General features: G+C 45.9%; 1 protein-coding gene across 2 annotated transcripts in view; it reads left to right on the plus strand.

The window, feature by feature from the left end:
* The first annotated feature begins 689 nt into the window (after nucleotides 1-689).
* The window catches only part of MIGA1 (mitoguardin 1), a 60290-nt gene continuing 36764 nt past the window's right edge, over nucleotides 690-24215 (plus strand). For both annotated transcript variants that reach the window (XM_066597814.1, XM_066597815.1), the window contains exons 1-7: nucleotides 690-816; nucleotides 897-1074; nucleotides 3248-3378; nucleotides 5011-5137; nucleotides 9359-9495; nucleotides 9874-9997; nucleotides 23617-23717. In XM_066597814.1, the coding sequence (XP_066453911.1) occupies nucleotides 712-816; nucleotides 897-1074; nucleotides 3248-3378; nucleotides 5011-5137; nucleotides 9359-9495; nucleotides 9874-9997; nucleotides 23617-23717 (903 nt within the window). In that variant the 5' untranslated portion in view covers nucleotides 690-711. The remainder of the gene's footprint in view (nucleotides 817-896; nucleotides 1075-3247; nucleotides 3379-5010; nucleotides 5138-9358; nucleotides 9496-9873; nucleotides 9998-23616; nucleotides 23718-24215) is intronic.

Here is a 24215-nt window from a genome sequence, read left to right on the forward strand (position 1 = left end):
TTTTTTGGTATATGATTGAGAAATGTTTCAGCCAGCAGGAGGCGCTGTTCTCACACCTATTGAAAAGGGGCAGAAGTATCTATACCGTGTAAGCTAAACGTTCAACAGATGGGCTAGTGACATCCTGTGATCCGTAACGCGGTACCACATGATGGCTGCGTCACGATCTCTCAGATAACATGCTGACCTCTCTTCTGCGCAGCATGAGGCAACATTTGGCAGCCATGGGTAAATGTGGTGACCTGCGTGGCTTTGACCGCGGGCAGGTTGTTGGCGCTGGTACCAGTATTTCTGAAATGGTCACACTTGTTGGCTGTTCCTGAACCAAGATATCAAGCATGCACGAAGACTGGCTGAGCCATGGATGGGCTGTGAGATCTACTCCACTTTTACTCAAAATGTGCCCCGACGGAGCTGCTGTGGCGGGTATGGGGCGAGAGGAATATGGAGGATGTAAACGACCAAGTGGAATCTGATCTAAGACGTCTGAAAGCCATGATCACCCAAAAGAGTGGACCAACCTGACATTGACTTAAGTGTCGCTAATGCAGTGATCGTTCAGTGTCTATAGCCTGCAGCGACTCCCCCTACAGGCCGGTAGAGCACACGGGTTGTGGTGGGTACGACACGGTTTTATGTGTTTATAATTATACTTTCTCACATATTTAGTTCTTATGATGATTTGTCCTCAGGAGCTGAGGCAGGAGATGTATGGCCTCACTAGAAGACACTATGATGGACACTCGGCACCCACTCAAGATGGCCGCCCTGCGTGTCATGGAATTTCCCTTGTCCCTTTATAGCTCGCTCACACAGGTAACTTGCTGGGAGTTGTAGTTTGACCAATAATCTGCGGGTACTCTGGACCGCGTCTTACACTTATCTCTGTATTACAGCTTAAGTCTTATCCTGGGCTGAAAACAATCATTGCGGTCACCGCGGTTGGAACAGTGTCCATCATTTTCCTGGCTCGTCACTTTAGAAGACGCCGAGGGAAGAAGAAAAGCTTCACACCTTCCTGGGAACCCGAGAATCTTCTTCTGGACTGTGCCAGAAACGCCGCCTCAGAGAAAGGTGGGTTCACATACTTTCTGTGGAACAAAGTCTGTGAAAGCAGTACAGAGTATTTCAGAGAGACGTGTGCTAGTCTTGGAAGTGGGGTCTTCTCTGCTCATTATTAGAGTGCGAACAGGGCTGGCACGGTGTGGGATTAAATGGTTATGGAGCCACAGTCTGAGAAATGGGTCCTGGGCGGCTTGGCAGTGAGGCTGTGCCGTCCCCGTCCGTTATCACTTGTGTGCAGAATTAGAAACAATTGCATTGTCTTTTTCCAATACATAAAATACTCCGGGCAGCAAACCAGCGTGGAGGTCCCTTTGCACGTGGCACCATTGGACTACTTTTGTAGGCACATTTCTGTGACCCTGTAAAAGCGGTCCATGGATGGGTATTTGTGAATATTCACACACTCGTGCAAAGATTTGATAGCGAAATTAACACTTTAGGTATATGTTGGGTGTTTCAAATCTTATAAAATAACAGAATTGAGCTCGTTCTCCTAGTGTGTATTCAAGTATGTTGTGTTTATTCCATTAACAAGCAGAAGTGTATATAAAAGACATTTGCATCGAGGCATAGAACACGCCTCACTTGTAGTAATTATAATTTAATATGAATTATTTATTATCATTGGTTATTAAAACTTAACAATCAAGATGACGTATCAGTTGCCGGGCAGACGTCTCACAGGCCGAGTGGAACTAGTTCTCATGAGATTTATGTAAAACGGCCTTCTCGTGGGTTACAAGCGCTGATAACATTCAAGGTTGTGTAGTCTGGTTCCCTTGTCTCCAGGGACGAACAGAATAAGATGTTCTAACCAAGCAAGATTGTACAGAAATGTGCAAAGATCTGAAAGGAAAATGACAACATAATATGCAGAAGCATACAAAACGTATACAACATAAGACACAAACGGATTCCTATTAATTGCGCTAACAGATGTATTCGCCCAAGCGAACATATGTGCAAACAATTTAATCACAAGTGCGAAGCCCACACCTCCCCTCTCGTGAGACTACCAGCGGCCATGTTAATTACAAAAGGAATTATTGCTGTGCCATCGGAGAGTTCGGTGGACACAGCCAATGAGAGCAACCTGTCAGACTGTATGAGAACTCGTCAGCAGCCAATGGACTCGCATTGCCGCTGCTGTGCGCAAAAGGTGGCAAAAGTGTCTATCTCCTTATGCGGCCAGGAAACAGTCCTGTTTAGCTTGGGACTGAGAGTGGTGCAAGCCTCTGTTGGGGAAATGGTCAGAACTGCCGCAGGATTGAGCTGTGCAGGCGTCTGGGACAAAGTCCTGATGATCAAAGGCTGAATTATGAGCAATGAAAGGGTCCTGCACAAGTCAGAATTTAGAGCGGTGTTGTAGAGGTGGCAAATCGGCCAACAGAGGACTATGGACAGTGCTGCAACATCAGGATGTAAGTGAGGCTGGGCCTCGGTTTGGTGTGCACACCTTAGGACTTAGGCACAGGCCTGCATTGGGGGAATAGGTGTACCTGCGGGCTTCTTTGTATGTTGTAAGGGTACAGGAAACCTACCTGCATGGTGCAGAAGAAGATGTGACACAGTTGGGTATGGACCTTGATGTATAATGTATGAGACTTCTACAACGTTAAGCGTCTTATTGGGAGAGATGCCTCCTCTATGGGGTAGAAAAGTTCTAGTCCACATGTAGCAGAAGATTATGGCCAATGGCCAGTTTTAAGGTGAGCAGGTGGATTACGGCGACCTGGTTTAAGTCAGAGATGATATACCAGGAAGAACTGATTAATCTTGATATGATAGTTCCGGTGTAGCGTTCGAGAATAAACAGCGCCATCTTACATATCGCTGAAGTATTGCATGCCCTCCAGTGGAGTGAAAACCCTCATTTCCATAATGTTAATTAAATTTTGCATTGCAAAAATGTGTGTCGTTTCCGTCCGTCACCACCGCGCCATAATACAACACCAACCGTCTGCTTCAGCCCACCCTGTAGATGCTATGGTGAAGATGAGGGAGTGTGAAGCATGGCATGTAGTTACATAATGTATCCACATGAGGGCAGAGCTGCTTTGATCACATCGCACCCAATAAGCCTAAGATGAGAGAGATGTCTATTAGATATCTATCACCCGTGTGTCAGTCGGGTCATACATGTGCAGTGTGATGAGCCTCTTCTCTTGTTTCTGCACCGCAGGCTCCAGCTGCTCCAGTAGTCGGCAGAACCTGACGCTGTCCCTGGCGTCTGTGAAGGAGAAGGGCTCCCAGTTACACCTGAACGGAGGGCTGAACAGTAAATACTCCGGGTCGCTGCAGAGTTTGGCTTCAGTAAGTCACTAACGTTTTTAGTCTATGAACTGATGGTCGGTGAAATGTGTTTTACAGATGCACTAAAAATGGCCCAAATTTCAAGGGCTGCCTTATAATTGCATACTTGCCTATCTTGGCGGGTTTGCCATGGATTGGTCCTCAAAATGGGTGCAGTTTATTTTAATTTGGCCATTTTTTTGCACGTTTCTCTTTAAGTCTCTCTAGGGTCACCATTATAATATCCCTTGTTCCTGGAGTCTGGAGCACCTGCTGCCGGTTTTTTGCGGAGGGTTACTGTTTGCATTCCGCGGACCTTCACCTTTGGCTTCCACCCCCCCTCCGTCGGTGAGGGACGTTCCTGCAGCGGTTTTCACTACACTGTGGGATTCCATCTAGGGGTCACAGATCCCAAAAACTACACGGCGATGGACCTCCTGAACAGAATCATTCGCTATCAGGAGTGAAGCGAACACCACTTTGTTTTACGAGGGTCCGCTCATCTCCGTCATACTTGGGGTATAGAATAACGCAGTCGGCTACACTAGTCTATACTCCACATATGATGGGAATAAGGGGCACCCTTATCAAATGGACCCCAATGTGTCACTAATGACAGTCGATGGTTCCGTTAGTTTCCTTTCGGGGGTTCCATCATTATGCGGTTTTCGGCTCCTGAGATGGAATCCCACTGCATAGTGAAAACCGCCGTGGGACAGTGCTTCAGTGTAAGGGCTTATTCACACGGGCATACGCTATTGTGGTCCATGAATTATATTCCATTTGCACTGCACCCTTGGTGCGTGTGCATTTTTTTAAAATATCTGTGTTGCATTTGTGCGTCATGTAAGAAGGCCCAAGTGAGGAAGTAATGTCAGCTTTGTCACAACCCTCAGAAAACAGGGTGCCAAAAAACATAGTGGACAGGGATGCTGTGTGTTCGCTCCCCTTTTTTTTTTTTTTTTTTTTTAATGCACCCATAGACTTTTATTGGGTGATTTTTGATTCATGAATGGCAACCAACATAGGATATACAGATTTTTATTTTTTTATTTACATGCAACATTTGTCTGTGTACAAAAACCACAAAAAACGCCCGTCTGAATACAACAATTTAGTTTGCCGGGTCCGTGTATTCACTCAGAAAAACCGTGGACAGAAGATACAGCCGTGTGAATAGTCACTAACTCAAAGTTTGTACTGGAGTCATAACTCCTCACTTATCTATGTGTCTGGTCACTTGGACCCCCACGATCACCAGAATGGCGGGCCGGTGACCTTGTGCTCGCCCCATTCAGTGTCTATGAGACAGTTGGAGATAGTGGAGTAAAGCATTTGGCTATTTTCGTCAGTCCCGTAGACTGAATGGAGGGGCAGCGTGCGTGACCAATCGTCGCTCAAGTAGAAGATATGGCACCCACGTTCTCGTGATCGGTGGGAGTCCCAGCTCTGAGGGTCCTGACGCTCCTTCTTCTGTCTGTCGCCTGAAGGTATAATTGTTTCTACCCTCCAGCGCTATAATGTAAACCCTTTCCTGGTGTCCAGAACGAGACGCCATTTTTTGTCTGCTGTTAGTTTCAATCTGCTACAACCGGTGCGCTTCCATATCCTTGTTCTCCCACTGATCCATCATATCTCTCCTTTGTGACTTAGGTTCGAAGCATCAATTCGTGTCACAGCTGCGCTTGTATCAACTCCAACCCATGGGATAAAGCGGAAGAGGAGGACATCAAGCTTGTAAACATCCCGGTGACCACGCCGGAGAACCTCTATCTGATGGGTAGGTCTACTGTCTGCGGGATGAAGAACTAGGCCAGTCCAGGAGGAGTATGCTACATAGCGCCGAACGATGGTGAAAGGTGTTACATTTTACACATAGTGACCTAAACAATAGTTTGTTCATTATTGTATATGGAAAACACAACAAAAAGGTCTATTTAACCCTTTAACGGCATGGCCCCCTTTTTCTTTTTGTTTTTTCCTCCCCATCTTTTAAAACATCATAACTTTCATTTATCCATCCATAAAATAGATCAGATATGTATTTTAGTTTTATTTTTTATATATAATAATCTTTATTTGTATAGCGCCAACTTATTCCGCAGCGCTTTCAGGCATGGATAAATGCAAAACAATTGCAACAAATACAATGTGAGGTACATTGGGTTAGACACAAATGGGTTGAGGGTGGTACAGGAGGTGCAGGGGGTGGGGAACACAGGCAATTTCATGTACAGTTCATTTATTAGAAAGCCAACAGGGTGGGGCGCCATAGGGAGGGGCGAGGGACTAGGTCAGGAGATTTGGTATGCTTCTCTGAAGAGGTGCGATTTTAAGGCACGTCTGAAGTTTCGTGCATCGGGAATTGTCCGGATGCCTTGGGGTAGAGCATTCCAGAGGATGGGTGCTGCTCTAGTGAAGTCCTGGAGGCGAGCATGTGAGGTTCGTATTACAGGGGCGTTTAGTCTGAGTGTGTTAGCCGATCGGAGTGAGCGGGCTGGGTGGTATACTGACAATAGGGAGGCGATGTATGGTGGCGCAGCGCCATGCAGAGCTTTGTGAGTGAGGTAGAGGAGTTTAAATTTAGTTCTGCAGTGGATGGGCAGCCAATGCAGCGACTGGCATAATGCAGAGGCGTCTGAATAACGACTGGATAGAAAAATGAGCCTAGCTGCTGCATTTAGTATGGATTGGAGTGGAGCGAGTCTGGTGCGGGGGAGGCCAATGAGTAGCGAGTTGCAGTAGTCAAGCCGGGAGTGGATGAGGGCAACCATGAGCGTCTTTAGCGTGTCCGTGGTTAGGAACAGATGTATTTTAGCAATATTTCTGAGGTGCATGTGGCATGTTTGGGCCAGAGATTGGATATGGGGGGAAAAGGAGAGGTCAGAGTCCAGTGTGACCCCAAGGCAGCGGGCATGCCGTCTGGGGGTTATGATGGTGCCAGACACTGGAATGGAGATGTTGAGGGGAGGTCGGTTAGAAGGTGGAAAGACAAGGAGGTCAGTTTTAGAGAGGTTTAGTTTGAGAAAAAGGGAGGACATAGTGTTAGAGACAGCAGACAGACAGTCGGTGATATTTTGGAGGAATGTTCCAGAGATCTCACGAGAGGAGGTGTATAGTTGGGTGTCGTCAGCGTAGAGATGGTATTGGAGGCCAAATCTGTGGATGGTTTGTCCAATTGGGGCAGTATAGATAGAGAAGAGAAGGGGACCAAGGACCGAGCCCTGGGGTACCCCAACAGCGAGAGGAAGTGGAGCAGAGATATAACCAGCAATATATTTGTTTTAATAAACATGGCAAAAGGTTTATTTTTGTTTTTTCCTTTTTTTAATGTTTTTTTTAATAGTAAAACTTTAAAAAATTTATTTTTCCTTTTTTTTTTTTTTTTTTTTAATCACTCCTGCAGTATGATGTAATGCCATAGCATTGCATTATACTGCGATCGCACAGGCATTCTATCAAGCCACCGCAAGACCATGGCTTGATAGGCATCCTACTATGACAGCCCTGGGGCCTTTCAGAAGGCCTCCGGCTGCGATGACACCCGCACGGCAACCCACAATCTCATCACGGGGGTGGGGGTTGGAGGGGTGTACGGGACCCCCGAACATCAGCCGTGGGATTTAAATGCCACTGTCAGAATTGACGGCAGCATTTTAAAAGGTTAACAGCTCAGATAAGCTGCGTGGCTTATCGGAGCTGTTGTGGGTTCGTGTCGGTTGTAAGAAACAGCTGAGGCAGAAGTCCGCGGTATTCTCCATATCTTTTCAATGGGGCTAGCGCTGCTGCCGCTGGCCTCATTGAAAAGACTGGCGATATCATGGTCTCATCCCGGCGTCTTTCTTGCGCTGCGAGGTGAGTGTTTTCACTTGCTCTCGCAGTGCAAGATAGAAAATATTGCCAGTGGGTGTCAGCCCTAAAGAATCCTCTTCTGTATCGGTATAAGTGATCACTAGACTTGTTGCTGTACGGTCCTTCGATATGTTTGTACATAGTGGTTAGACTTGTGTTGTCACCACTCAAGGCGTCCCCAAGTTGTATACTTAACCTTCTTGGTTGCAATCCACCCGCCACATTGGTCATTCACCTTCACTTTTACCCAGTGTTACCCAGCATGTACTGCCCCACCGGATCTGCAGTGATCTCATGTTGTACTAGATCTGTGAACCTTTTGTAGTTGCCGGGCTCTACAGAACGCTCACGGTGCACTTGTCCTGTCTCACCTGTCTGAATGCTGTCCCTAAATCTAGGTGAAGGCTGTGGGAGAGACCCTGTGTCTCCCCTTCTGCTCTGAGCAATAGAGCTCAACCCTGATGTCAGCTGGTCTCTCATTGGCTGACAGTTATGCAGAGCAGTTAGGCAGACTCAGCCAGGAGTGACTGAGGAGAGGTTGCAGTTCCGTAGTCGGCGAGGAGGAGTATTCCAGCAGTTATCGGTTCCCATGGTAGAGTGTGGTGATCAACCTGCTCCGTTGGCATCTACAGCAGAGAACACACAAGATCCTTTCAGTGGTCCATCTTCATCTAACAGCGAGTTATCGCAGCCTGGTGAAGTTACAGCCAGGATTAGCCTTACAGCCACTTGTCCCTCTGGTTCAATCTAACTAAATTGTTTCATCTGAATTCACTAGCGGGGAAATTGTCTAACAAATCAAACCTTCAGGAAAATGAGAGAGTGTTGAAGTTAAGTATCATCAGTTCAACATTACTGTATCTTGCTGGTCTGTTACTGCATTCTTGAATATCTACTTTAAATATGTCTTCAGAGAATTGTAAAGTTAACCCGTTGTTGCAAATTACCAAAGTTAGTAAATCTGCTCACTCTCAGATTGCTAAACTAAACTGGACTTGTCTCCATTATTTCTGCGCAATCTTCCGGAGTGTCCAACTAGAGTGTGGTGTCACAATGACAATGTCTAGGCCTCTGGTTGTACCTACAGTAAGTTCATTTGGGGCTTTACACTGTAATCTACACTGAATGGCCACTTTATTACCACCCCCACCCAGTAGGGCGTTAAGACTACTTTCACCTTCAGACCTGCAGCAATGCATCATGGTGTAGATGCCACTCGGTGATAAAATCGTTCTGCAGGCATATCGGCCCCTGCGGACAGGAAGTTTCTTGTAGTTGCTGCAGATTAGATGGAGGTGCTGACATGTTCTGACCAGCTGACAGAAAGGGGTCAGTGATTTCATGCTGCTTGCCCAAAAATTCTGCCCTCCCTTCAGCACGGGGCAACAGAAATCTGCATCCATCTGACCAGGAGATGATTTTGCACTGATACAATATTTTACCCGCTGGAGTCTCGTCTTTCTGCTTCTCTTAGACACAATGGTGCTGGAACTGGTCGTTTGCTGTTATAGCCCGTCCGTGCGATAGAACAGCGAGTTGTGGACTCAGACACAGTTGGAGCCCCAGTGTTGTATTCAGCTGCTCCTGACTGCGCAGCGCCTGTTGGTCAGAGGGATTCCTGACATCCTCCTCTGACTTCTATCACTAACATGTTGTTTCTGCGCACAGGATCCCCTTTTGATGGGTGTTTTTCCTCAATCACACTATTCTCGGTATACTTTCCATACTCGTGAGATAACCAACGCCGTTGGCGGTGAGACCCCGGCTAGTCTAGCACCGATGACCCGGCCTCATGTAGTGTGGATTTCACACTGAAACATCCACGGAAAACTTGTCACGTGACTTTATGCCGCACTCCGGAATCACAGGGAGAATTTCCATACAGGGAAGCTCCATTCATGAGCGAGCTAGGGCTCTAATAAAGGGGACATAAAGTGTATAAAAGTTTCAGCACATTAATGCCACATTTGATGCACAGCAGGGTATGCTGGGTGTTGTAGTTTCTTAAGAACTTGTGACCATTGTTATAAGGTTTTTTTAATGCAATACCTCAGAGTTGCCACAAAGGGGCGATGTTCACTTACAGGGAATAGTTAAGTAGAAGGCGACACGAAAGACATAAAAACAAAATCTATTTCTTTTTCTTAAGGAATGGAATTATTTGAAGAGGCGCTACGACGGTGGGAACAAGCCTTGTCTTTCCGAAATAGGCAGGCGGAAGATGAGGCTAGCTGCGGGTCCATCAGAATGGGTGCGGGTGATGCCATTGCCGAAGAAAATGTGGAGGTACCCTGTGCTTTATCATACCAGGATTGAGGTGCAACCATAATGTATTTTATCCACAGTCTTTTTGTACAGATTACTAAATTCAAGGGTTCACTTACTTTTTCTCCCTGCACTGTGATGATTATTCAATGTGCTCAATAAATGATGTAAAGGATACAACTAGATGCTATCGGTTACGTTGTGTTTGTCTATAATTGGGACTCGGATAACAATCCGATTGCATTTTATTAGTATCAATGCAAAAATCCAGGTCATTCCAAGGGTTCACTTACTTTTATAGTCACGGTACAGGATTGGGTGGGTCGGGTGACCCTGCAGGGTGAGCAGTTGTTTATTCCTGGTGTTGGAAATTAATCGGCTATAATCGCCTCATTGTAGGACATCATGAGCGCTGAATTCATCCACAAGCTGGAGGCTTTACTGCAGCGGGCGTACCGCCTCCAGGAGGAGTTCGAGGCCTCGCTGGGAGCGTCTGATCCGGCGTCGCAGGCCAATGATGTTGGTAAGAGATTATTAGTCCAGCCCGTGGTTTTATGTTCTGCTTTCTACTTCTTTGTGAACAGAACAGTAACTGCAACCAGTAAGACTTCCTGATGTTCGCGCCGCGCCGAGTGTTTCCGGAGACGCATTCTGTAATCTTAGGCTTCATACACGGGGGGGGGGCAAATTGAATTGCTGAGTCCGCGCTTGTCACCGGTGCAGGCGATCCGCTGCTCAATTTGCCCGTAGATGTGTGTGGAGGTTCCTCTCTCCATGCACAAGAAGATTGTATTTGCGGACACAACGTACCAAAAATAAAACCGCGGCATGCTCTATTTTAGAGCCGGATGCGCAGGGACGGCTTCCATTGAGCATTACAGAAGTGTTGTGGGATCTGCGTCATTGCCTAGTGGCGGAGTGGGGATATTTGTACTGCGCATGTGCCAGGCAACACAGCCGCAGAAAATAAAAAAAACGACAGGTAAGCAGGGTCGCCGGCAACGGGCATGGGCATTTTTTTTTTGTGCAGGATTCCCCACACGGAATTCGTGCGTGCCGTGTGCATGAGGCCTTATTCACAATATGCACCATAACGGCCCTGACATCTATGGTGGGTTCTCTCAAGGGACCCCCTAATTAGGAATGGAAACAAGACCACCTTCTGTGCCTGGAGAGCATTTTGGGATTATGTACATCCTGGGCAGAAAGGGGTTCCCACGGAATACGTATAGGTTTGTCCTATGGATGGCACAGGAGCGGCGTGGTCTGCAGCGGGAACCAGCTGTGACTGATGCTGATCTCCGCTGTTAACCTCTTGCATGATGTGATCAATGTTGATTGCGGCATTTAGGAGGTTAACAAAAGGAAGGAAGCTCCATCTGCGACATCATCGGTCACAAAATGGGTTTCCATGATAACCGGATGCCACTGATTAGTGTCTGGGTCCGCCATAAGCAGAAATAATGATAACATACTATTATTTGAAGTTCCCAACAGGAACATAAAAAAAAATTAAAATTGTGTGTGTGTGTGTGTGTGTGTATATATATATGTATATAACAGCTTTCCCCTTTTTTTGTTTAAGAAAATGAGAAAAAAACAAAACAAACACAAGCACATTTTCAGTATTGTTACATCCGTAAGGTCCCCTACAATACATTTGAATACCCTTTTTCTGTGCACAACAAACACTTAAAGGAAAAGTGAAGCCAAAATGCTTTTTTTTTTTTTTTTTTTTTTGGTTTATTTTGCCTCCCAAAAAAACACAATGAAAAGTGATTATACATAAAAAAAAAAATCACCCCTAAAAATGGTGCCACTATAAACTACATCTCATCATGCAAAAAATGAGCCCTCAGCCCCATTCAATGAAAAATAAAGTAGTTCTGGGTCTTGCAATGCAAAAAAATAAAACATTTGGAAAAAGTGGAAAAAGCTAAAACTGTCTGTCCGCTGTCTCTATCACTATGTCCTCTCTCTACCTAAAACTGAACCTCTCAAAATCTGACCTCCTGGTGTTTCCGCCCTCCACTATCCGACCTCATCCTGACATCTCCATCTCAGTGTGTGGCACCATAACTCCCAGCATGCTTGCTTCCTTGGGGTTATATTCAACCCCAGTCTCTCCTTTACCCCCTACATTCAATCTCTCGCTTGAACATGTCAGCTGCACCTCAAGAACATCGCTAGAATATGCCCTTTTCTCACCATGGACAAGCTAAAAACACTTACTGTTGCCCTCATCCACTCCCGCCTCGATTATTGCAACTCGTTGCTGATCAGCCTCCCCTGCACCAGACTCTACCCTCTCCAATCCATCGTGAATGCGGCACCCAGGCTCATATTCCTGTCCAGCCGCTACTCGGACGCCTCTGCCATGTGCCGGTCACTGCACTGGCTGCCCGTTAAATACAGAATTCAATTTAAACTCACTACCTTCATCCACAAAGCCCTCCACAGCACCGCGCCGCCCTACATTGTATCCCTCATCTCAATCCATCACCCAGCCCGTGCCCCTCCGCTCCGCTAACGAAGTCAGATTAAGTGCCTCTTTAATTTAAACCTCTCATTCCCACCTCCAAGACTTCTCCAGAGCCGCACCAATCCTCTGGAACGCACTACCAAAAGCTATCTGGCCAATCACTGACACACACAACTTCAGGCGTGCTCTAAAAGCGCACCTTCAGGGAGGCATACCATATCCCCTAAACCAAACCCTTCTGTACCCCCCTGATAACATGCTCCCTGCTTAAGGCCTCCCGTCCACGGGCATTGCGAAGTCCTGCAGCAAATCTCTGCCCCTGGCAGTCATACCGATTCAGCCACTTTACGGTCCGACCATTGTCTGTGTGTATAGCATCCCTCACTCTCCACCCGCCATACTGTGCACATCTCCAGCCCCTTTAGGCCTCCTGTCCCCAGGCGATTTTCGCATTGCGTTACTCGCGGCGATAATCCATCCACGACTAACGCAGTGCACGCTTTCCATAGCATTGCTATGGAAAGTACAGCCCCCTGTCCACGAACGGAGAATCGTAGCGATTCTCTGCTTGCGGAACCCCAACGTGGCATGCTGCGATTCTCTGTGGTGAGGCTATCTGTCAGATGGGCTCACTGCTGAGACCTCTCAGCGTTCCCTCGCCACCGTGGTGGAATATCGCTGGCGATATTCCGTCACCACCTTGCACAGGGGGCCTTACCTTCTGTATCCCCCTATTATCTGTAATATGTAAGCTAGTTGGAGCCCCGCACCCCTACTGTCTCCATCAACTGATTACTACATGTAACTGGGGTTTTGTTTTTATTCCCCCCGTCTCCTAAGTGCTGCGGAATATGTTGGTGCTATATAAAGATTATTATTATTATTATTATTATTATTATTACAAATCTCCTCGCTTTTGATTAGTTTGTTGCCACCTAGTGGGCAGTAAGAGTAGTACAACTTACCTGCCTGTAATACACTAGTGTATGTACATCTAGGTATTTGTCTGTTGGAGCGTCGCACACTCGGTACGACCGAATTGACAGGACATTTTGCACACAGTATAATCTCGACCCGGTGAAGGTTATAGGCTAAAGAAATTTCAGAAGTGTTGTTGTCTTGGCAACCTTATTTGCATATTTTTGCCTTTGCTTGAATTTTAATGCACCAAATCTGCTTTTCCCAATGGATTATACGGACTATTCAGTATTCCTGGTTATTTCCCACAAGTAATTCCCACTAGAAAAGTCAGACTGAGCGCTGGACATTGGTGTTTAAGAAATATGTCCCCAGACAGGAACACATGGAGCAGATGCATGACCACCGGCCCTCGTTTATCAAAACTGTCTAACAGGAAATCAACAAACAGTAAAAAAAACTGTATTTCTTGCCCATAGCAACCAATCACAGCGCAGCTTTCATGTTACCTCAGCAGTATAATATATAACAACCAATCATAGCACAGCTTTCATGTTACCTCAGCAGTATAATATATAACAACCAATCACAGCACAGCTTTCATGTTACCTCAGCGGTATAATATATAACAACCAATCACAGCGCAGCTTTCATGTTACCTCAGCAGTACAATATATAACAACCAATCACAGCGCAGCTTTCATGTTACCTCAGCAGTATAATATATAACACCCAATCACAGCGCAGCTTTCATGTTACCTCAGCAGTATAATATATAACACCCAATCACAGCGCAGCTTTCATGTTACCTCGGCAGTATAATATATAACAACCAATCACAGCGCAGCTTTCATGTTACCTCGGCAGTATAATATATAACAACCAATCACAGCGCAGCATTCATGTTACCTCAGCAGTATAATATATAACAACCAATCACAGCGCAGCTTTCATGTTACCTCAGCAGTATAATATATAACAACCAATCACAGCGCAGCATTCATGTTACCTCAGCAGTATAATATATAACAACCAATCACAGCGCAGCTTTCATGTTACCTCAGCAGTATAATATATAGCAACCAATCACAGCACAGCATTCATTTTACCTCAGCAGAATAACAAATGAAAGCTGCTCTGTGATTGGTTGCTATGGGCACCAAAACTGTTCTTTACTGTTTTAAGTTAATACATTAACATCGCATTGATCAGCTTCGGTGTCCTTCCCGTATTGATGCGTACATTCTGATATCCTCTTTTCTTAAAATGTCACGTTTTGTATTGCACGCGTTCTGTATAAGGTACCCAGGCCAGTAGTGTATAATATTAACCCCTTAACCCTTTCCAATCCAATTTGTATCCTGGTTTTCCTAGGGGGCTTACTCTTTTTCTGCCGTTATACAACGGCGCTATATGCTGGCTAAAGCCAGTACTGCATGAGGTGACACATTGGATAGGCTCCGACAGCAGAGAGGCTGGCAATATACAGTAAGAGAACCCCGACGGATGTCTTCCACTATCGGAGCTGTACAGCCTTAAATCATAATGTCTTTAGGCGTCAGACAGTGGATTGGAAAGGGTTAACACTCCATTGCATACAATTAAGTCATGGAGGTTCAGGGTTTGTATAGTGGGGTTGGGTTTAACAGTTGACACCCGCCTGCAACAGCCGTGATCCGTGATCCGTGATCTGGAGGCGTATTTTAAAGCCGCTCTACTAAACCAGACAAGACTATAGAGGCTGCGCCCCAGGATGGGTGGGTATGGAGGTAAGCTTCATACAGGGAAGATCATATGAGGCATCATTGTATGCGGCAGCGCTGCCAGAGGTATCTGGGAACCTGGAGAGGACATTACAAAGTACGGGGCTATCCGCTGCTACACGAATGTCAATCGGACGTGGAGGGATCTCACACAGAAACTGGTGTCTTGTGACATTTTTAAGAAACCTTCGTTACCAATCGGAACCTTGAGTCTCTTTATACCAGATCTACAGTAAAAAAAAATGGAAGGAAAGAGGCATACATTGGGTAAAATCTCCTAACGACTTAAAGCACTGAATCCTTTGAAACAATTTAGACTAAATTTGAGATTCCACATAGCGAAGGATTCCAATATCTTAGAATCAGATCCTTCCGACAGGTTTCTTATCCATAAAATAAACCTTCCCTGCTGGATTATCAATGGGGTCCTATCAGAACGGGGTCTGGGAAAATCGGACAGTTATAGGACATATTAACAGGTATTAATAAATTGACGAAGCTGAGAGAGAGGAGCTCTATAGAAACCTGTTGTATGGGTCGACAGTGAAATCATCTTAAGGCATGGCCATAATGGAGTCTCAAATAAAATTATGAATGAGGTGATTATATACACATACATACACTTACTCCCCCCCGCTGGTCGCTAGTTGAATTGGAGGTGTGGATGGCTTGTGCTGGAGGGGAGCTCTAGCTTTTGATTGGTGCAGCGGGGGAACGGTGTAGGAGGCCCGGGTGCTGCTAGATGATGCCCAAGATTATAAAAGGAGGCGAATTCAGGAAAGACCTAGTGGTCCGTCTGTGGACTTGACACCCTCCCCAAATAATGGTGGCCCCTCTGTACTGCTGACCCCCAACCCAACAGTTATTCCTTTGGCTCACCCCTTTCCTCTCCCCTAATAACAGTAGTTCCTCTATGCCCCTGACCTGCTACCCAAGTAACGGTGGTTCTTCTGATCCCCTCCCCCAAAAATGGAGATCCCTGTGTGCCCCTGACCCCTTTGCAAAGTAACAGTAGTTGTTCTGTGCCTCTGCTCCCTTCATCAAATAACTGTGGTCCGTTTGTGCCCTTGACTCTCCCTCCCAAATAATGATGGTTCCTCTGTGTCCCTAACCCTCTCCTCAATTACTGGTTGTTCCTCCTCCTCCCCAAATAATGATGGGTTACTTTAAAAGTATGAAAACCACAGTCAACCAGTCTTCTTTCCTATTGTTTTAACCGCCGCCCCCCACCTGCCCCTATTACTCAGACATTGTGAGCGGGCTGTGGATTGGAATATACGGCCTCGGGCCGCGTGGACTCATTGTGGTCCTGTGTCATCGATCTGTCATCCATCTGTGGCATGTCTATGTGCCGCGTGTCTACATAAAAATACATATATGACCGACTAGATTGCTGTTTATTATTTTAAAGAGGTTTCAGGATTTGATAAACTTGAATCACGCAGGCAGATATCGCGCGTGTAAAGAAAATCTACCAGCGTAAAAGTCTATCAAGCTGGAGCCAAAACCGCATCAACCAAACAGTATGTGGTTTTTTTCCACAGCTTTCAATGTGTTTTTTTTTTTTTGTTTTGTTATGACTATTAACCCCTTAATGACACGGCCTATTTTGGCATTGAGGACCAAGCGATTTTTGGTATTTTTCCATCTCCATTTTTCAAAAGCCATAACTTTTTTATTTTTCCGTCGACGCGACCGTATAAGGGCTTGTTTTTTGCGTAGCAAACTGTAGTTTTTATTGGTGCCACTTTTGTGTACATAGACTATATCGTAAAACTTTTATTATTTTTTTTATGATAACAGGGAGAGAAAACGCATCAATTCTGCCATATATACCGTATATATAAATTTTTTTTTTTACAACGTTAATCATGCAGCATAAATGACACACTAATTTTTTCTGCAGGTTGGTACAGTTACAACGATACCAAAATTCTTATATTTTTTTTAGGTTTTTACACTTTTTTGCAATAAAAACCTTTTTTTGGAAATCTTTTTTTTTTTCTCTATAGCTGCATTCAAAGTCCTGTAACTTTTTTATTTTTCTATGTACGGAGCTCTATAAGGGCTTATGTTTTGCGAGACGAGCTGTAGTTTTTGTTGGTTCCATCTTGGAGAATGTACGGCTTTTTTGATCACTTTTATTGCATTTTTTGGGAGGCAAAATGCTAAAAATTAGCATTTTGCCTCTGTTTTAGCGTTTTTTGTTATGCTTTTTGACGTACAAAATAAAAAGCATGTTCAACTTTTTGTACACATCATTACGGACGCGTCAATACCCAATATGTGGGGTTTTAACTTTTTTTTTTTTACCTTTTTTTTATGCTAATATTAGTTTTGTGCAAGTTTTTTTACATTTTTCTTTTCTTTTTTTTACACTATTTGAGTCACTCTAAGGGACTTGCAGCACTGTGCCTATGATCGCTGTTACAAGGCATGGCCTATACAGCGATCATAGGCATAGGCAATACAGGACGCCAGTGCCTGGCGTCCTGTTGCCATGGTGACAGGCCGGGCTCTCGCGTTGACATCGCGAGAGCCGGCCGGAGACACAGAGGGAGTGCGGTCCCTCTGTGAACTCTTTCCCTGCCGCGATCTACTTAGATCGCGGCAGGGAAGGGGTTAACAGCGGGGGGCGCATCTCCGATGCCCCCCCGCTGTTGCAGCGGGACGCCGGCTGTGACTGACAGCCGGCTCCCGCTGCGGGATAGCACGGGATCATATGTGATCTCGTGCTATCCCCAGGACGTACCGGTACGTCCTGTTGCGGGAAGTACCAGGCTATCAGGACATACCGGTACGTCCTGGGGCGGGAAGGGGTTAAAAAAAAAAATTCACTAAAAATGTAATCCCGAGCTCCTGTAATATAACATGCATTACATAGATATAGTCATGAATATGCAAAAAATGTCTAAGAAACAATCAAATCTAGAGACGAAAAAATAAGGGCGGAAGGAACCCAAACATTGTATAAAGGCTTAGTCGGAACAGCATAATTCTGGCGTGAGTTAGGACGGTGCGGAGGTGGGCATGAAGCTATTTAAGGCACGGGCGCTTAGATATTCCAACCAGCTGTTTCTGTTGCCTGAGTTTATTATGCCAGAAATAGATGGAGTAGAGGAACCGGAACGCATGTCGTCTTAAACCCGTGTAACCATGGCAGCGATTTAAAAAAAAAAAAACTTACAATGCGGTTTCTATCTGCATGTGGAAAACGCATGACCAAAAGATGGAAATCGTGCTGCAAAGTCTTAAAAATGGCACAAAAATCAGTTTATCTTTTTATTTTTTTGTGGACCAAATTTGTAATTGCCCGTGTGAATATACCTCAGCCTAGCTGACTTTCTGCCAGGAATGGGCACCAATAGAGATGAGCGAGCATACTCGATAAGGCTAACTACTCGAGTGAGTAGTGCCCATGCGAGTACCTGCCCGCTCGTCTCTAAAGATTCGGCTGCCGGCGCGGGTGACAGGTGAGTTGTGGCGGTGAGCAGGGGGCAGCGGGGGGGAGAGAGAGAGAGATCTCCCCTCTGTTCCTCCCCGCCGACACCCGAATCTTTAGAGACGAGCGGGCAGGAACTCGAATAACGCACTACTCACTCCAGTAGTTTGCCTTAGCGAGTACGCTCGCTCATCTCTAGACACCAATCAATGTTTTTAAGTCCCTGTGAATACAGTCGTAGAGGGTGCATATAGGCTCCCATTAATGGCTGTCCTTGTATTAAGAGGACGGCAAAAGGTCCACCAGGGCGGGAGCAGCTCTTATTAAGCAGCTTTCTGTTCTGGGACATACAGGGGTCCCGAATAGGATACTCTGATAGGACATATGAAAGGGGGCTGCCATCTCGGTCCAACCCCTTTTAAAAGGAACCCAACATCAAGGCTTTGGGTAATTATTTTGACTTGCCAATCCTTGGGCATGTAGAAAAGAAGTCCAAGTGAAAAGTCAATTGACTTTTAGAGATTTCTGCCCACACATAACTTTTGCTGAGTATGTAAATTAGCCACTCTTAATTTATTCCAGTCCCACCCCTAACGTTTTGTACATGCCCATAATCTTACTAAATGCCATCTAGGAGTCAGGATAGCAGAGTCTGAGCTCTTTATAATAGCAGCCATATTGGTTGTCAACCAACTTTCGCAGAAATGGATTCAACTAGGGGTATAAACAGACAAACGAGTTTGTACACTTTTTTTGCACACGTAAAACTAACACCCGCAAATTGTGACAACGCGAACCCATTGATTTCAAGGGAAATGCTAACCAGAAACCAACTCCTCTGCAGTCACTACTGTGCAAGGACTGACTGGAACCCAGAGTAGGTCCAGTGTTGGGTAAAAAACTATTGAAAAATCCAGACAGACACGGAGGAACAAGAAGCGTGTGCCATCTTAGATGTGGGACGTAGTAGGTGTCGTCCACGCAGCGCTACAAAGTCTCATGCATGCCCTGTGAGGTTGTCCACCAGCGCATGTGCAGATAATCTCTTATGGGCAGATTTGTGGTGCTCATCTGCAAATGCGATGTTGCAAGATCTCACGGTCCGAGACTTTGTAGCGCTGCGTGGATGATGTCTGTCATTCACGTCAGAGGAGATGAGAGGGGTGGAACAGTCCAGACCCCCACCGGACAGCTCTGCCTCATTTGTGTCGCAGAAGGATTTTAAACTTACTAAGTATTTGGTGCACTAGCATAGTATGTTAGGCTGAAGAAAGACAATGTGCAACGTCCCATCAGGAGGCCCCAGACACCTGACATGTGGGGGGCTGGCAGGGTATAGTGCTGGCTTGTCACGGCGGCACTTACCAGGCTCCTTCCCGGAGGGAAACACCTAGCCAAGGCCAGAGTATCACTGCAGGCAACTGGGGACACTCATAGGATAGGAAATGCCCGCTAAACAGGAGAACGGGGGTTGTAGTTGTCACGTGTGACACCACTGTTCCTGCGCACATCGATATGACCGTCAGCTGAGAATAAATTCAGCCACAGATAGTTAAACTTTACTTGAAACTTGAAAACAGACAATACAAAGCAGTTCAATTGTAGACTTGACAGTGCAGACAAATGACTAGACTTCTGAACGTAGTACCTCCACACGGCTCTCATAAACTTAAAGATGCAAATGTGTAAACCAAGATTATTATCTTGCAGTACCACCACCCTGACTTGAAGACACGTGGGTGTGACAATTAAAGGGTGTACGTCTACGCGGTGATCCAGACATCAGGCGGCCGCGTAGGAAAATTAGAGAGTTAAATAGTACCTCTGCACAGCCTTGGAAAAACAGTTGCTACTCCCACATGCTCTCTCTCTCTTGCTTGGAGGCTCACTCCATTTACAACCGGCTCACAAGCAGTACGGGATATCTCTCCCTCCTCTTCCATGCTTCAGCACATGAGAACTGAAGGTGCCCCTATGTACCTGGACCTCATGAACAGCAACCCTCCTAAAGTCATGGACTCTTTTTCCCGCTATCAATCACTCACTTGTATAACCTCTCTAATACAACACGACATGACAGACTTGATACATTTATATGCAGGCTTTGGATTTTTGCAGGCATTAACCTCTCAAGCGCTGCAGCTGTGCAACACACATACTGGAAATGTCAAGACGGGTTTGCACAGTGCATCAACATAGGACATATATGTATGAAATTTATGGAGGGGACCAGGATGATGTACTGGGTCACTACAGATTCCCCGCTACTTAAGAACAAGCCGACCCCGGTGCCTCCAAAACAAAATGTATAAACCCAGAGTCGGGCCATCTTGAGTGTATTACTTCCATCCCCTTTGAGTAATCTCTGCGCAGTCGCGGAGTGTGCAAGACAAAACTTGTAAACACAATGCCTACGCGTTAGGATAAACCCACTTCCAGTGTACTGTGACTAACAAGTAATATTTTGGTATGTGGCTTTTTATTTATGACCGCATGTAAGGACTAAGGCCGGCTTCACACGAGCGTGACGGGCTCCGCAGCGGAATATTCCGCAGTGAAGCCCGTCACGGCGCCCCCCAGAGACTCCATACTTATCAGTGGAAGATAGCGTGAAGACGCTTCCCCGCCCACCGCCGTCGCGTCATGTGACACGCCCACCGCGTCACATGACGCGGCCGGCCGTGTCATATGACGCGGCAGCGCGTTTTCACGCTATCTTCCGCTGTGTTACAGCGGGAGATAGCGTGAACGGACGGCTTCCATTGACTGCAATGGAAGCCGTCAGCCCGTACACCCGCGGCAAATAGAGCATGCTGCGGGTGAGGACGGGAGATTTCACGGTGCGGAATTCCGCGGTGGAATTCCGCACCGTGAGCATTGAGCTATTAGGTTCAATAGAACCTAATAGCAGGGGGCAACGCAGCGGATTTTTGCCGCGAATTTACGCGGCGTAAATCCGTTCGTGGGAAGGAGGCTTTGGACTTGCAAGTACATTTATAAGAATCTACTAGGCTGAACTGAATTCAAGGGCACTAGTATTGCTATGGAGCTTCATACATGACTCTTTGCTCCAAAGACTAGCAAAATAAGATCAGTGGAATGAACATCACTGTCTTTTCAAAGAATCAAACACACTCTTACCAATACAAAAATATGAAGGGGTGACTGCTCTGCTGATTATTGCTCTTTTTCCTGCCAGTCAGTAGCTTATGTCAATACCACTGTTTGTGATTGTGAGAAGGTGAGCAGAAGGCCCCTCCCCCTGAGACAGGCTAGAATGGGCTGCAAACACTAAAGGCCCATTTAGATACGATTATCGCTCAAAAGCCATCCTTTGAGCGATAATCGTGCAGGGTTGGGTATGAAGAACAGAGTGGTCCAGCTCTGTTCTCCATACCCAGCATGGAGCACTCGGCTGTATAACAGCCGGGCGCTCCATGCAGACAACATCTGGATGCAGAAGACAAGCGGGGACACTCCGCTTGTCTGCATCCTCCACTCCGAGCGCTCGGCTGTTTAACAGCCAGGCGCGTAGAGCAGATAACAGCTGTATCCAGAAGACAAGTGGGGACACCCCACTTGTCTTCTGCATCCTCCACTGGCAGTGCAAGGTGATCGCTCATCTTGAGCAATCATCTTGCGCTGTAAATGACACAACAATGATCGCTCAAAAGTTGCTTGAGCGACATCTTTTGAACGATTATCGTTGTGTCTAAATGGGACTTGGGTGTACCCAAGAAACCTCCAGTCATACACATATCCTTCACACCATGCACACAGTTTCGTGCATATGGTGGCATTGGCTAAATTTGTACTTCGAAATTAGCATTAATTAGTATATTTAAACTAGACATATATGCATTGGAAAAATGAATGATTTTAAATGCCTTATTTAGAGAGCATGAGCAAATGAGATGCATAATAGACCCTCCTTTACTTCCTCCTGCACATAACTCGAACATTGTAAACGTTGCATCAGTATAAAACTTTCTATATGAAAAACCGTTAATAACATACTGGAAATGACAAGACGGGTTTGCACAGTGCATCAACATAAGACATGTATGAAATTTATGGAGGGGACCAGGATGATGTACTGGGTCCCTACAAATGCCCATCTAGTTCAGCCTGTTTTAACCTCCCCAGAGGAAGGCAAAAAAAAAAAAAAAACAGCGCGCCAATTGGCTCCTATGGAGGAAAAAAATTCCTTGCTGACTCCATAATGGCAGCCGGAGGATCAATCTGGATCAAGCCATCTTTTTTCCGGGGTGAATAATCCCAGTTTTGGTGCCTCTCTGGGTATTCCAGTCCCTTCATTCCATGTATTAGTTTAGTTGCCGTTCTTTGAACCCCTCCAGCACTGTAACATCCTTCCTGAGCTCCGGTGACCAGAACTGTGCGCAGTATTCCATGTGAGGCCTGACAAGTGCCTTATATAGTGGGGGGGATAATGTTCTCATCCCTCGCCCCTATACCTCTTTTAATGCACCCCAAGACTTTATTAGCTTTTACAGCAGCTGACTGGGATTGGTTGCTCCAGTTTAGTCTACAGCCCACTAGTACCCCCAGGTCCTTTTCCATCTCACTTTTCCCTAGCAGTACCCCATTCAGTGAATATTGGTGACATCCGTTTCTCCCCCATGTGCATAACCTTACATTTATCAGTATTGTCAGTGAAAAAAGATATTTAAAAAATAGCCCTATATGTCACTAAAAAAAAAAAACACAACAAAAATAATTTTGGTAACTGAATAAAAGAAATGGGGCAGTAAAACCACCACAGGGGTAAAACGTTAAATGTCTGGTCCTTTAGGACCGAAACACCCCGATCCTTAAGGGGTTAAAGATACACGGCTGCTCTGGGACCGCATGCATGTAGGTGCAGGACTAGTGAGCTGTAGCTGTCCATGGACAACTGGCATTACCGCACTGCTGCCATTGGCAGATTACCAGCCTGGAGGGCACAGCAGTACCTCTGTTACTGGGCATTGGAGGTCAGTGTGTCTGGCCTGCCAGGCTAACACTGCATCCGTCTCCTGAAATACTCTGTGCTGCGGGAGAATCCAATAACTGTCCACTTTATAAATGGGAGGGAAAAAGGAAAAGCTGCTGCTTAATTCCTTCATCTGTCGCTTTGTGTCTGAGATTCTTCTAAAATCAACCCTGTATTTTTTTTTCCAGTCTGGAGGTTCTGCAAGTTAAAGTTGCAGCGAACTGTGACAAGTCTTTGTTCCTGTTCCCCATGATAACACTTCCTGGGCCTGTTCTCCTGGAGCCCGTTATCATAGGGACACTGGTTGACAGAAGGTTCAATCAGAATCCAGTTTTTAGAATCCAAAGCAAGTGATTACTGACCCTGTGATACGACTGAGCTGTTGAGCAGCACAGGGACCGGAAGTGTTGTCATGGGGATACAGGCTCAGAAGGACCTGTGTGTCAGCCACGATCGTGGTTTTCAGCGCCAAGAAATTGTTCCAGGTGATGTAATAATGTATAATAGATGACCCGGAATGATTCTCACTTTATTCTGTTTGAAGATGAAGACGCAGACGTCACGGTGATGGATAACGGAGAGGACTTTGGGATGAGAGACGCGATGAGCGTTGCTTCAAACGACTCTTTCATGTCTGCCACAGAGGTACGGAAGGAGATTTACTGCACTTATTTGCTATATGGCCCTGTGAGTAATGACCTGCTGTACTGCACTGATGGAGATGTAAAGGGGACCCCCCCCCCCATACACCGAATGGCCACTTTATTAGAGACCCTCATCTAGTAGCGCTATGCACTTCCCTTTTGGTTTCAGAACTGCAGCAATTCATCATAGTGTAGATTCCACTTGGTGATTAAATCGTTCTGCAGGAATATCGGCCCCTGCGGACAGGAAGCTTCTTGTAGTTGCTGCATATTAGATGAAGGTTCTGACCATCTGACAGGAAGGGGTCATCAAATCATGCTGCTTGCGCCAAATTCTGCCCTCCCATCCGCACGGGGCAAGAAAAATCTGTATCCGTCTGACCAGGTTATGATTTTCCGCTATGCAGTGACACAATTTTTGCATTTTTCGCCCTTCTTCTATTAGACACAATGGCGCTGGAACTGGCTGTCTGCTGTTATAGCCCATCTGTGCTAACGT

The sequence above is a fragment of the Eleutherodactylus coqui genome, chromosome 3 (genome assembly GCF_035609145.1).
Source record: "Eleutherodactylus coqui strain aEleCoq1 chromosome 3, aEleCoq1.hap1, whole genome shotgun sequence".
NCBI lineage: Eukaryota > Metazoa > Chordata > Amphibia > Anura > Eleutherodactylidae > Eleutherodactylus > Eleutherodactylus coqui.